This window comes from Scyliorhinus torazame, chromosome 27 (genome assembly GCF_047496885.1).
Source record: "Scyliorhinus torazame isolate Kashiwa2021f chromosome 27, sScyTor2.1, whole genome shotgun sequence".
In the NCBI taxonomy this organism is placed as follows: Eukaryota; Metazoa; Chordata; class Chondrichthyes; order Carcharhiniformes; family Scyliorhinidae; genus Scyliorhinus; species Scyliorhinus torazame.
This window is the reverse complement of record NC_092733.1, coordinates 22,766,279-22,781,392: the sequence shown is the minus strand read 5'-3', so window position 1 is coordinate 22,781,392 and position 15,114 is coordinate 22,766,279. Positions and strand designations below refer to the sequence as shown.

The window sequence follows — 15,114 nt, the reverse complement described above, 5'->3', positions numbered from 1 at the left end:
CACGTCGCTGCTAGCCCATTCCGGGCCGGAGACTTTGCGACGTTTGGGGCGGCGTGATGAAGGTCGGATTTGCACCGTTTTTTGCGCCGATCGGCCTCCGATAACGGAGAATTTCGCCCAGGAATACCGACACAATGAGGATTACACAGTGAATTCCAGAACCTTAGGCCTAGAGACCGAACATTATAAGAACAGGAGGAAGCCATTCAGCCCCTCAAGCTTGTTCCACCCATTCAATTAAATCACGGCTGATCTATATCTTAACCAGCCTTAGTTCCACAGTCCTTGCCTGGGAAAAGATAATCCATCCAGCTCAACTTTGCAGGCTTTAAAGAATTGCAGATTTTCTCCGTCCACCCAGTCAAATCCTTTAATCAGCTTTAACACCTCCATTAGATCCCTTTAAGGGCAACACAGCAGAGTAAGGGTCACCTGACCTGGGTGACCAACGGGGACGCAGAGAGGGGATCGCCCCAGGGATGGGGGTGTTCTCTTGGGCAGAACTAGCTGCAGACATGCCGCTGCTCATGTAGACCCTCGTAAATAAAACCTCGGCTGCTCGCGAATGAGGGGCGGGATTGGGCAGCGAATAGCCTCCGACGGCAAAACTGTGGTAGGCGCCGGTTTGACGCCAAATCGGGATCCCCTGGCACCCCGAAAATGGTGCGAGCGAGTCGCTCGCCGCGCGGCGTTTAAGCACCGTTGGCATGTCACTAGCGGGCCTCCCCCACCCGTCACCTCACCTCCAAGACCACAAGACTCTCTCTGAGGTAAACATGCGAGCATGCGGCCCATGAGAAGGAGTAGGCCATTCGGCCCCTCGAGCCCGCTCCGCCTTTTTGATTGGACGGTAATCTCAAATTGGCATCCTGCCTTCTCGCCATCCCCCCCCCCCCCCCGCCCCCCGCCCCCCGCCCCGCCGATAACCAATCACCCCTTTGTTTACCAAGAATGCACTGCACAGAATAACCCAGTTAGACACTAACCAGAGCAGCCTTAACATAGCTCCCACCCCATTCTTGAGATTTTTGACCAGCACAATGGAATGGGGAACTCGGAGGGAGGGGAATCTCTGTTTCTCTCTGTTCATGCATTTTCAGTGACCTGGATCACTAAATCTCTGTTTGTTGGCAATACCTAGCTTCTTGACATTTTAAAAATACTCAAACATCTTTCTTGTGTCCAATGTGTTGGCACGCTGGCACAGTGGTTAGCACTGCTGCCACCAGTGGCCCCAGTTCGATTCCAGCCTCGGGTGACTGTCTATGTGGAGTCTGCACGTTGTCGTGTTACGCTGCATCGTGTAGCATACGCTGCTTCCTTGATGTCTGCTTTGACAAAGGAAGCTCCAGGCTATGAAATGAGTTCAACGTGTTTATTGGAATATTAACACAGTTCTTAAATGAGTTCGACTCTCCTGCTAATCTAACTGTAGTAACTCAGTCTATCTTTGCCAGCCTGCTCTAAGCCACGTGCTGGGTGTGATGCTGTTGATCAACCCTGATGTACTCTCCAGATGTCGGTCTGTGGAAAGAGGCAGAGCATGTGTGCCCTGTCCTTTTATATGGGTTGTGTAATGCCCCCTTGTGGTAATGCCACCTCTGGGTGTCTTAACTGCCCATTGGCCGTGTCCTATTCTGTGTCCGTTAGCTGCATGTTTGCATATCATGACATCTCCGGTGCTCCCTCTAGTGTTTACTTAGTTGTAGTGTATTTACATTAACCCCTTGTGTATATACAGTGATGCTCACCACACACGTTCTCTCCCATGTGTGCGTGGGTCTCCTCCGGATGCTCCGTTTCCTCCCGCAGTCCAAAGATGTGCAGGTTAGGTGGATTGGCCACGATAAATTGCCCCTCAGTGTCCAACGGTTAGATGGGGTGAAGGGATGCGGCCGGGGATTGGGCCTAGTTGAGGTTCTTTCAGAGGATCGGTGAAGACTCGCTGGGCCGAGTGGCCTCCTTCTGCGCGGCAGGGATTCCATTATTCAGTGTGGATGAGCACCCACTTTCCCTACGCTGGACTCGATCTGCCACTGTTTCACCTTCACTTCAGCTTTCGCTATCCGCTTGTAACTATCTGCTCCTGTCCACACCATTCACTGTGCCAACTAACTTAGTGTCGTCAGCGAACTTGCATATATGCCTGCCCACTCTTCCATTCGAGTTGTGGCGATTGTCATAATATGCACCCATGCACATCATGAGGTAAGAACAGGCAATGACAGATACCCAGGTTAGCCAATCAACATGAAATGAAATGAAAATCGCTTGTTGTCACAAGTAGGCTTCAAATGGAGTTACTGTGAAAGGCCCCTAGTCGCCACATTCCGGCGCCGGTTCGGGGAGGCTGGTACGGGAATTGAACCGTGCTGCTGGCCTGCCTTGGTCTGCTTTCAAAGCCAGCGATTTAGCCCTGTGCTAAACAGCCCGACGTGCCAACAGCCCAACACACAGGACAGAACACAACCAATCACCAGACAGAACACCAGAGGGGGGCTTCCAACCATAAAACACCCGAGGAATCAGCACTCCGCCTCTTTCCACTGGTGACAACTGTAGTGGCAGTCAGGGTGTACAAATCATTCAACACCTTCTACACGTGGATCAGAGCTAGCCTGGTCTAGTTAGTTAGGGTTAATACACATAGAGTAGTAGAGCGTCAACCCACAGCCAGCTGTGTGCATTGTTCAATAAATCGTATTGAACCAACGCCGATGTTTGGTGTCTGCTTTACCGTTCATCTGCATCCTGTTGCAGTCCGTGTTACCCCGGGGTGAATAACACGACAGTGATCTTTGTGAGGGGTTCCAAACGATACACAGACAGTGATCTTTGTGAGGGGTTCCAAACGATACACAAAGCTCTTTTTAAGAACTAAACTAATTTTATTAACAACACTAAATTTGAGAGGCCACACTTATTTTGAATAGCAAACATACATGTAAGAATTAAACTACACTCACTAACCCTGGGCTCGATTCACCGTTCTGGGGACTACGCCCCCACGCCCTCGTAAAGACTGTGACCTTTCACACCAGGAAGACTGGAGTGAAAAGACCACATATTCAGAGCTCTGTAGGAGGCCAGCAGGGACCCGGCCGTGTTTCTAGCAGCTTTAGCTTCAGATACGGGCCCCCCGCACCTCTGGGTCAGAGGCCGCGCGTGCGGACGACGGCGGCCTCCAGCCGGTCGGGGGCGGAGAATAGTAGGGCGGGCGCCTGGCAATGGCCGCAGGTAGGGGGATACCTGGCACGGGCGAGTCCACCACCGGGGCCCGCAGAATCGGGGAACCGGCGCCGGTCTGATCCTGGGCACGGAAATGGATTCGCCGCCACGGCGCCAGACGCGATTTCAGCGTCGGGGTGCAGAGAATCCAGCCCACTGCCTCTATCTACTAATTATAACTAACTATATAATATCTTAACTAACTCTGCAGTACACCATGAATCTTATCTTCGTCAGGTCCAGTCTAACCTCCTTCCCTTAGCTTACGAGCCGGTGCAATTAATATTACTGCAGAATAGACTTCGACTGTTTTCACTAGAAAGACGGAGGTTGAGAGGTGACCTGATAGAGGTCGACAAGATTATGAGGGGCATGGATAGAGTGGATGGGCAGGCACTCTTTCGCAGGGTGGAGGGGTCAGTCACCAGGGGCATAGGTTTAAGGTCCGTGGGGTAAAGTTTAGAGGAGATGTGCGAGGCAGGTTTTGTTACACAGAGGGTGGTGAGTGCCTGGAACGCGTTGCCAGGGGAGGTTGTGGAAGCAGATACATTAACGGCGTTCAAAAGGCATCTTGACAAACACATGCATAGGATTGGTATAGACGGATACGGCACAAGGAAGTGCTGAGAGTTTTGGCCAAGGTTGGTATCATGACCAGTACGGGCTTGGAGGGCCGAAGGGCCTGTTCCTGTGCTGTATTGTTCTTTGTTTTTTGTTCCTTAGCTCCCGTGGTGACATTAACTCTTCACTTGCTGTACATTAATATAATGTCGCCCGAGTCATGTACAAATATCGTGAAAGGTTGAGAATCCGGGGCGTCATTCTCCGACCCCACGCCTGGTCGGAGAATCGCCGGGGGCTGCCGTTAATCCCGCCCCCGCCGGTTGCCGAAGTCTCCGATACCGGATATTCGGCGGGGGTGGGAATCGGGCCGCGCCGGTTGGCGGGCCCCCCCGCTGGATTCTCCGGCCCGGATGGGCCGAAGTCCCGCCGATAAATTGCCTGTCCCGCCGGCGTGGATTAAACCACCTTTTGAACGGCGGGACAAGGCGGCATGGGCGGGCTCCGGGGTCCTGGGGGGGGCGCGGGGCGATCTGGCCCCGGGGGGGTGCCCCCACGGTGGCCTGGCCCGCGATTGGGGCCCACCGATCCGCAGGCGGGCCTGTGCCGTGGGGGCACTCTTTCCCTTCCGCCTCCGCCACGGTCTCCACCATGGCGGAGGCGGAAGAGACTCCCTCCACTGCGCATGCGCGGGAATGCCGTCAGCGGCCGCTGACGCTCCCGTGCATGCGCCGCCCCGAGATGTCATTTCCGCGCCAGCTGGCGGGGCAACAAAGGCCGTTTCCGCCAGCTGGCGGGGCGGAAATCCCTCCGGCGTTGGCCTAGCCCCTCAATGTTGGGGCTCGGCCCCCAAAGATGCGGAGCATTCCGCACCTTTGGGGCGGCGAGATGCCCGTCTGATTGGCGCCGTCTTGGGTGCCAGTCGCGCCGTTTGGGGAGAGTTTTGCCCCCGATCTCAACCTCGGGATCACCACTGGTCACAGCTTCCCAATTTGAGGATGTAGACATATTCCTGTCCATTATGTACCTTGATTTTGTCTCCAATTCCTTATCCAGACCTACAGATTGCCTCTCAGGGAGGTTTGCAAGGCAGGACACAAAGATGAAGAGGCTTGGAGGGCTGGAGGAAGTTCCACGGGGAGATGAAATTGCAGAACCAGGGAAGGTTACAGAGGCAGAGGCAAGAGCTGGAGGAGGCTTTAGGACCAGATGAGATTTCAGATGAGGGTGGTACAGAGGGGGGTCTTGTGGGGCAGTAGGTTAGCGTCCCCTGCCGCTGAGCGAGAAGTTCCGACTTTGAGTCCCACCCCAGGACCTGACAGCCGAGGAAGGTGCGTTCGGAACACAGCCAAGCAGGTTGGGTGGGTCAACCTGGGAAAACCTTCCAAACATACCGGCGGTAAGCGCAGAGGAGATGGTCAGTTTGGTGACTCCACATACATGTAGAAAGCACATGTTGCCACGGCAACTCAGACTCCCTGCGTGAACGGACACCGCGCCCCCCAGCACAGGTAGGGAGGGTTAGAGAGCTGAAGGTGGAACGAGTGAGGGCTTGGACGTGATCACTGTGCACGGACCCAAGGCTGCACAGCTGGTATGCGTGACCGTAAGAGTTTACAGAAGCAGGAAGGGACCTTCTTTATGAGTGGAGATTATATATAGGTGGGAATTGATGAATAATAAGGTTCCGATCGCCAGCACCTGCCGCACAGAGATGACAGAATCTCTCAGCGTTTCGGCGTACGAGGTCGACTCGCTTTGTGTCTGACTTGTCAGGGCCCCTCGCTGTGTGCACCATGGAAAGCAGCGAGCTGATTAGCAGTCGCTCACGTCTCCCGCCAGTCTTTCCTCAGTGGAAACACCTGTGTGGCTGACCCTCAGGATGGAGGGAGGACTCCGCTCTGCAGGGGCAGGGCGTCGGCGCTCCCTCGGCGGGCCCACGAATCAGGGGGCTGCGTTCCCCTGGCATCCCGTACACAACCCCCGGGGTGCCCCAAAGCGCCTCACGACCAATTGCCTGCCTTTGAGGGTGTGGTCGCGTTGTCAAGTATGCATTGCATTGGCGCACAGCAGGATCCCATGGCCAGATCAACTGTGGCTAGAGTCATGTTGGCTGAGGGGGTAAATATTTGCCAGGGACCCTGGAGAATGGTGCCACATATGCTTGAGAGGGCAGCCAGGGACTTGGAAAGATGGTACCTCAGACAGTGCAGCACTCCCTCCTACTTACCCACTCCATTGCACCAGGGGGCAGTCTCCCTCATTGTGCCAGCCTCGTAGCAACATTTATTCCAGTTTTGTGCCAGTCTAACCTGATTGGATTTTGACCCCCCTGTGTCTGTGAAGCCCCTTGGCTCATTTCAAAAGGTGCTACACAAATGCAGGAAGTTTGTTGTGGCACCATGGGTTAGCGGTCCTGCCCCTGGACCAGCAGCTCGGGGTTCGAATCCCTACAGTGCAGAAGGAAGCCATTCGGCCCATCATGTCGACACATCGAGAGAGCCCCCTACCGAGGCCCACTCCCTCGGCCACTTCCAAAACCCCACTTTTTTTTTCTTAATGTAAATTTAGAGTATCCAATTTTTTTTTTTCCAATTAAGGGGCAATTTAGCGTGGCCAATCCACTTAACCTGCACATCTTTGGGTTGTGGGGGTGAAACCCACGCAGACATGGGGAGAATGTGCAAAGTCCACAGGGACAGTGACCCAGGTCCAGGATTCAAACCCGGGTCCTTACGGCCGCAGTCCCAGTGCTAACCACTGCGCCGCATGCCGTCCGTCCTAAACCCCACCTACCATTTGGACGCCAAAGGTTCAACTTGACCACGTCCAATCCAGCTAACACGCACATCTTTGGACTGTGGGAGGAAACCGGAGCACCCGGAGGAAACCCACGCAGACACGGGGAGAACGTGCAGACTCCGCACAGACGGTGACCGGAAAGCGGAATCGAACCGGGATCCCTGGTGCTGTGATGCCGTGCCGTCGAATAATGGAGCCCTCGCCTTCACTATCCATAGCTCCAGACTGCATTGCATGTTGCCACGGCAACCCGGGACTTTCCGGCTGAACTGTAACACCATGGTCCGTAAAGGCAAGTTGTTACGATTAGTCTTCTCACAGGGAGCAGAATTTACTTAGCCCCGTGGGGGCGGGCTTGGAGGCTGGTGGGGTTGGTGAACGGGACATTGTGGGAGTTTGAGGTGGGGCGGGGGGGTGGAATTCCCTTCGTTGTGGGAGTTTCCAGGAGCTGGGCAGGGGATGCGGATACGATGCCCGCCCCACCGAGTCGGCAGCTGCTTTCGCTAGTTTGGGGCGATCGAGAGGAGTCGCGCTGATGCCCCCCCTGCCTGCCCCTGCCCCACCCCCCCCCCCACCCTGACACCTGCAGAGGCTGCCAGCTTAATGGAGGTGCCTGCTCGTGGCTGTCTGGGGGAGGGGGCGATCGGAGCTGGGGGCTCGGTGTCCCAAACGTGTGTTTGGGGGAGGGGGGGGGGGGGCGCTGGTAAGCATGGAAGCCCCCTGAGCCCATCCATCCAATCGGAGGGGCTTCTCCTCAGACCCGGGTGACGTGTTAGGTACACTGGTCTAACACTGGCTGCAACTGGATGCAGCTTAGATCAGAAAGATACTCCAGACCTTGAACTTAGTTCAATCAGGTTTATTGAACTCCTGGCACAGTTGGCACAGTTCTCTGTGAGTTCGACTCTCTGCTAACGTAAGTGTGGTTACTCGGTCTGACTGAACCAGACTAGCTCTTAGCCACGTGGTGGGGGGTGTGAGATTGTAACAACACCCTTGACTGACTCTCTAGATGTTCATCAGTGGAAAGAGGCGGAGTGTGAGTGTCTCGTGTCTTTTATAGTCAGATCCCACCCCTGAGTGTCCTGCCTGCTTATTGGTCATGTCCTGGTCTCTGTGTCCATTAGCTGCTTTGTCTGTGTATCATTATGCGTGTGTCTGCATATCATGACACCGACCTGCCTACTCCCCTCGGCAGCTAACATAGTTTCATTTCTGCGGCCGTTTCGGGGTGCCCGGAGGGGCGCTGACCTGCCCTGGTGAGCACCTGCCTCACCTGGGGCTGCCAGGTCTCCGGTGCTGCCACCTGCTGGTCGGGCCGGCATCGCAGGGAGCTCTCCCAGGTGAGCGCGGAGGCAGCCATCTTGAAGGAAAAGAGCTCTGGGAAAGTGTGGGCTCGGGGGGGGGGGGGGGGGGGGGGGGGCGGTGCGGTGTCAGGGTCAGGAGGGCCACGGGAGAATGCAAGTCTGTGGAGGCTAAACCACCACACCAGCCGCCCCCTCAAGGGTTAACTCGGGACTCGGTGTTCTAACTGTTTATCCACAGCCCGATCTGTAAATAGAAGCTGTGCGGAATGAACTGTGACAAACGGAGCAGATGCTGCTAATTAAAGATTGAAACTAGTCAATAGGCTGATAACAGCTGGCTGAATAGCAGAGAAAGGGCTGTCGATCATTCTCAGCCACGGGCTCTGAATGTTCCCTTCCTCTCATTGTTCCTGCTAAATGTCAGATGGCTCTCTGTGAGGGTTGAGCTGTTGATTGAGATGGGGTTAGAACTCCTCCCCCCTATCTGAGTTTGATTGTGGGGATAGATATGTATATATATATATCCCTCCATCCCCTCTGCCTTTTCAGTCAGAGCTGCAGACACCCGGAGTGAGGAAACAGGAGCCCCTTGGAAAGGAACCAACGATCGTCTCCGCACTCCGAAGCTCAAAGACCATTCAGTCAGGATGTGCAGGGGATTGGCTGCGTTGCCCAGTACTTGCATCGAGAGGTATTGTGCCCGTTCCTTTTAACCTCTTCAGCTCCAGTTGGCCAGTAGTCGGCGTTGACAGTCTGGGCATCGGTCAATTGGTAGGAATGGTTGGCGGGATTGGCCAGTCGGCATGAATAATTGGTACACTTGCCCAGTTGGTATGGTTAGTAGGCACATTGGTCGGTTACTTTGGATGACCAGTTAGTATGGACCGTGGTACAGCTGACCAACCAGTATGGATGTTGGCAGAGTTTTCTTTTTAATTTTGGGAGTACCGATAGATTTCTGGAGACCAACGACATCGAGGGGTATGGGGGATAGGACGGGTTAGTGATGTTGAGGTAGATGAACAGCCATGAGTGGCGGAGTTGGCTCGAGGGGCCGAATGGCCTACATCCTTTCCTGTTTAAAACCCCAGTCTGCTCTTTTTATACTGGAATTCCATTTGACAACAGGTATTAAAGCAGGGTTAGGCTAATTGCCTGACCTTTCAGGCAGAAGTGACTGGGGTCCACTCAGGATTGCTTAAGCTTTTTTCCAAGATATCTTGCCCATCATATCATTTGGAGATAGACAGTGATCGTTCCTGTATGTATAAATGGTTCGGGAGGCAAATGGAAGGTTGGATTTTATTGCAAGTGGTGATGCAAGTGGAGACGTCTTGCTACAACTGTATAGAGCCTTCACGATACCCCCTTTTGTAACAGAGGCAAATCAAGAACAAGCGGAAGTGGAAATGAGGGAGGCATTCGGATCTCAGTAACTTCTCTCCCCCTAACCTTCCGAGATACCTGCGCTCCATGGTGGCTGTGCCTTTAGCTGTCTGGGCATCAAACTCTGGAATACACTCCCTCAAAATCCCTGCGCCTCTTTTGTTTCCAATTAAGGGGCAATTTAGCTCGGCCAATCCACCCAGCCTGCACATCTTTGGGTTCTGGGGGTGAGACCCACACAGGCACGGGGAGAAAATGCAAACTCCCGGGGTGACCCGGGGCCGGGATCAAACCCGGGTCCTCGGCGCCGTAGTCCCAGCACTAACTATTGTGCCACCGTGTTGCCTGGATGTTGGCACAGTTGGCCAGTTCGCAGTTGATCTGGACATTGATACAGTTAACCAGTTGGTCTTGACATTGGCACAGTTGACCAGTTGATCTGGACATTGATACAGTTAACCAGTTGGTCTTGACATTGGCACAGTTGACCAGTTGGTCTGGACATTGGTACAGTTGACCATCTGTTCTGGACAATGGCACAGTTGACCAGTTGGTCTTGACATTGGCACAGTTGACCATCTGTTCTGGACATTGGTACAGTTGATCAGTTAGTCTGGATGTTAGTACAGTTGACCAGTTAGACCTGACATTGGTACAGTTGACTAGTTGACCTGGACATTGGCACAGTTGACCAGTTAGACCTGACATTGGTACAGTTGACTAGTTGACCTGGACATTGGCACAGTTGCCCAGTTGGTCTGGACATTGGTAAAGTTGACCAGTTAGTCTGGACGTTAGCACAGTTGACCATTGGCATGGGCAGTACTAGTTTAGTTCAGTGGTAGAATACTGAACTCTGCGACAGATGATTGTGGGTTCAGCTCCTACTTCAATATAAAGACCCTCTGGTGCGGTACTGAGGGAGTGCGGCACTGCCAGATGCACCTTCTTTCAGATGAGCTCCCAGTATGCTGGCCAGTATATAACCCTCAACCCGAGGACTGGGAAATCAATCATTTGTCTCACATGCTGTTGAGGGGATCTTGCTGTGCACAAATTGGCGTTCCCAATGTAGTTGCGTCCTTGAGAAAACATGGAGCGAGGCAGCTGTAATAGTCAGTGCGTGCTAAAGTGTGGTTATTGCTGGATCTACGGGTTTCCTACTTCCCTGATGGCTATGGGCGGAATATTCCCCCCCCCCCCCCCCCCCCCCCCCGCCCATGGCAGGAATGCAGGGGCATGAAAATTGGCGTGACGGGAAAAGTCCGTTTTCCGCCAGCGGGGAAATTGGTTTGGAATTTTGTTCCCCCCCGAGTGGCAGATTGAGGGTGGGAGTCTGGGGGGGGGTCCGGCAGTTGAAGGCAGAGTCAGGTGGGTCACCAGAGGGGGACAAGGCAGGTTGCTCGGAGGACGGGAAGCTTTGTTCCTGACTCATGGGTCTCAGAACAGCGAGATCCCGGCAATGTGTGGGGCTGCTGTTCGTTCTGTGCCATTTATCATCGGCTGCTGTCAGAGGCAGAGATGAAGGAAGAGCGGATGGGAGGGAGGGAGGGAGGGAGAGAGGGAGGGTGAGAGAGATAGAGGGAGGGAGGGAGGAATGGCAAGAGGGAGGGAGGCAGGAAGGGAGTGACAAAGGGAGGTGTGACATTATCATAAATGTAAAGAACTGTAAGGGTTAATGTTATGTCCAAATCAACCACTAGAGGGAGCTAGATGTACAACTATATAAGGCATTGATGCTTTATTGGGCAGCACGGTAGCATTGTGGATAGCACAATTGCTTCACAGCTCCAGGGTCCCAGGTTCGATTCCCGGCTTGGGTCACAGTCTGTGCGGAGTCTGCACATTCTCCCCGTGTGTGCGTGGGTTTCCTCCGGGTGCTCCGGTTTCCTCCCACAGTCCAAAGATGTGCGGGTTAGGTGGATTGGCCATGCTAAATTGCCCATAGTGTCCAAAATTGCCCTTAGTGTTGGGTGGGGTTACTGGGTTATGGGGATTAGGTGGGGTTATTGGGTTATGGCGATAGGGTGGAGGTGTGGACCTTGGGTAGGATGCTCTTTCCAAGAGCCGGTGCAGACTCGATGGGCCGAATGGCCTCCTTCTGCACTGTACATTCTATGTCTATCTATGCTGAGCCTTGTGGGTGAGAGGCTGAGGATAAAGCTAGAGGACAGACCGAAGGAAAGGTAGTGTGAGTGAGAGCAGATCATAGTTAATGTAATAGTGCAGAGGTTAGCAGCAGATGAGTGTAGATTATATGTTTATTATCAACTGTGTATTATATAGGAGTAAGTGTCAAATCCAATTAAGTAGTGTTAATAAAATTATAGTTTTGTTCAATTTAAAAGTTATTTGTAGTCTTTGTGAACACTACGCCAACCATCCTGAATTTAGCATTACAAAGAACACCACAGGAGGGAGGTAGGGAGGGAGGGATATAGGGAGGGAGGGACTGATGGAGAGACAGAGGGAGGGAGGTAGGGAGGGACTGAGAGAGGGACAGAGGGAGAGAGGTAGGGAGGGAGGGAGGGACAGAGGGAGGTAGGAAGGGAGGGAGGGATAGAGGGAGGGAGGGAGGGATAGAGGGAGGGAGGGACTTATAGAGGGACAGAGGCAGGGAGGTATGGAGGGACTGGGGGAAGGACAGAGGGAGGGATGTAGGGAGGGACGAAGGGAGGGAGGGAGGGAGGGAGGGACAGAGGAAGGTAGGAAGGGAGGCATGGAGGAAGGTAGATGCTTCCAAGGGGCAATGCTGATGCATGGCAGACAAACCATGACTTCAAACCTCCATCCTCCCAGTCTCTCTATGTTGCCATGGCCAATAGTCTATAGAGTCTCGAGGGTAGTGGAGACAAGTGGAAAAGTGTCTGTGTAAGGGTTCTTGCACATGGCTCTCATCACCCTGCTCCATACACACCCAGCTGTGATCCTTCAAGATGTCCTTTACCTGGACGGAGTGGGGTGGAGATGTCATGCTGAGGGTCGGAGGTCAGGTGAGGGGCTTGGACTGGCCTGAGGTGAAGGGAAAGCTGTAAATGTTTACTAAATGTATCACTTCAATTCATCCACACATCCATTGAGATGTCGATAATGCAGGCTACAGGAGACTCTGCCTCAGTAATGGCTCCCATGCAGATGAGGAGATGGAGAGTCCATCGCAGATTGGCACAGGGTCAGGAGGGTTAAGGGCCTGAGCAGCAAATGGCCGTGGGGGCTCGAGAAGGGCAAGAGGCTGGCGAACATGGACCACTGCAATGGCGAGCATCAGCCTGCCCCGGGTATGTCGCAGGCGGCGTACTTACCTAGAGAGGAGTGAGAGGCAATAATGGACGAGCCCTCGAGTGTCCCAGGATGGGGCTGTTCACATTTGCCGGCTTCCGCAGTTCGAGCTGAGACAGCAGGCGAACACGCGTGTTCACCTGACCTGTGGCACAGCGGGAATCACGCCGACTATCCTGTCCACCACTGCAATTAGTCTACATTCCGTCCAATGTTTCCCCTGCGTACCGTTCCCCACCTTCTCTCAACCCCTCGAGGTGCTTTCTCCCCCAGGAGCCTGAGGGTTGGCGTGGGGATGCTGGAGCGGGGTGGGGGGGGGAGGTAGAGCTATCTCTCCTCCCCTGAATCATGACCAACCTTGGATGGCGCTCCACCTGGCACCATGCTCAGTGGAGTACGCGCACAGTCACCGAGCGCCAGCTCAGTCTCCCTTTGCTCCTCGAAGCTGTGTGGCTAACGTCCGCTCGCGTCTTTATTTATCTCCTGTCACAGGGCCAAAGAGATGAAGGTTCACCTGGGACATTTCCTGCACAAATCAAAAGTTAGCGGCGAGTGTGACAGCGTTTCCCCTGCCAAACAAGAAAAGCTTCCAAAAATAACCAAGTGAGTGGGAAAACCGTATTAACATCTCGCAGAAACACACGCCAAAATGTAAACACACACACGCACATACAGGCACGCACACATGCACATATGCATTGATGCACACACACACACATGCATACATACAGACACACACACAGGCGCATAGACGCGCACACACTGATGCATACACACACATACACAGACAGACGTACACACACAGACACATGCACACACACAGATGCATACACACACAGGCATATACGCATATACAGACACATACACACACAGATGAATACACACACGCTGATATACAGATACATAATCACAGACACACACACAGAAACATACAGGCACGCAAACGTGCACATACACATGTGCGTTCACAAACGCATGTGCGTAGACACGCACCAGGGACTGTGAAGCCAGACGTGTTGCAGCATCTGGAATCAGTTCCTCTGGGTGTGATTCAGTCTCACACTGGGTAACCAGAGGACAGTCTGCCCATGGCTCAGGCCATGTTGGAGTAGAGCACCTCCCACTGCACCGTGTGGGATTGTACCATGGCAGGCACCTGACTGACTGAGGCTCATAACTCATTGGGCGAGGGGTTGAGGCGAGGTGGGGGGGGGGGGGGGTTGTGCGCGGGGAATCCAGTATGGGAGACACTTCCCCACCCCAACCCCCCTCCAATCGCCACAATCCGAGTAGGAACGCTCACTTGGAGGCTGTGCACAAGGGATTAATATTAATGTCTTCTTAGTCACTTGTCTTCATTCCCCCCCCTGCAGGCCCAGCACTGAGGATGCACTGAAAGGAGGTCAGCTCTTCGAGAAGCTCCTGGCAAACAAACGTGAGCATTAACTCGACGGACTCAGCCATTTCTCAACTGTTTATGTGCAGGATTCACCCAAACCCTGCCCACGGACTCAGTTCCTACCTCGGTGAATTCTCTTTTCGTATAAACACAAGTCCCTTTCTCACCAGAGGGCCTAAGATTCATGTTCCCGACCTCTCCTGAGGGGAAGGCTCCCCTCGGGCGAGATGCTCCTTCCTCTGGTCCAGGCACAGTCACCCATGTTATGTATTTATCGAAATGGATGCGAACTATGTTTCATGTTTAAACTCAATGCAAGTTCTCTACTGAACTTATTGTAAACTGGGTCCTTACAGGGTGAATACCTCATCGCAATGGTCACATAACTATGGCAAGTCAGATAGGACAAATAGTACTGTCGCATTTCAAAACCCAAATATCCCCTTTTTCACAATGAACAAATAATAATAACCTTTATTGTCGCAAGGAGGCTTACATTAACACGGCAATGAAGTTACTGTGAAAATCCCCTCGTCGCCACATTCCGGCACCTGTTTGGGTACACGGAGGGAGAATTCAGAATGTCCAATTCACCCAACAAGCACGTCTTTCGAGGAAACCGGAGCGCCCGGAGGAAACCCACGCAGACACGTGGAGAAAGTGCAGACTCCGCACAGACAGTGACCCAAGCCGGGAATCGAACCAGGGACACTGGCGCTGTGAAGCAACAGTGCTAACCACTGTGCTGCCGCGCTGCGCATGTTCCAAACGCCCCCCTTTTCGGCCCCTGGGATTGCTGCCTCTTGGCATGTCTTCTCCTGACGGTGTTGGAGGGAGGCAAGGGATGTTTTCTCCCTGTTTTAAAGGGCTATTTTGGGTTTAGAGTGCATAGTTCCAAGTTTTCAGGAGGCGAGACACCTTTCGTGCGACCGCTCATCACATCCCCGTCACCGGACGCCCCAACCCTAGGCTTTTAACCCATAAATTGCCCACTACTTAAAATTCAATATTCCTAAAGCCTTCCAGTCGCCACACTGTTACGTCACTCAGCACAATGTATCTCCTGGTCTCTTCTGCCAGACATGTGCTTGAGCATACGTTTGACAAGCTCTGTGTTTCTACACATGTCTGTCGCTCTCCTGAGCATCAATT

At 53.5% G+C, this 15,114-nt stretch overlaps 1 protein-coding gene across 1 annotated transcript in view; it reads left to right on the top strand.

The window, feature by feature from the left end:
- Window positions 1-8,067: 8,067 nt before the first annotated feature.
- The window catches only part of LOC140403301 (regulator of G-protein signaling 5-like), a 32,385-nt gene continuing 25,338 nt past the window's right edge, over window positions 8,068-15,114 (top strand). The window contains exons 1-3 of the mRNA XM_072491123.1: window positions 8,068-8,589; window positions 13,056-13,166; window positions 13,937-13,998. Coding sequence (XP_072347224.1) covers window positions 8,546-8,589; window positions 13,056-13,166; window positions 13,937-13,998 — 217 coding nt within the window. The 5' untranslated portion in view covers window positions 8,068-8,545. The remainder of the gene's footprint in view (window positions 8,590-13,055; window positions 13,167-13,936; window positions 13,999-15,114) is intronic.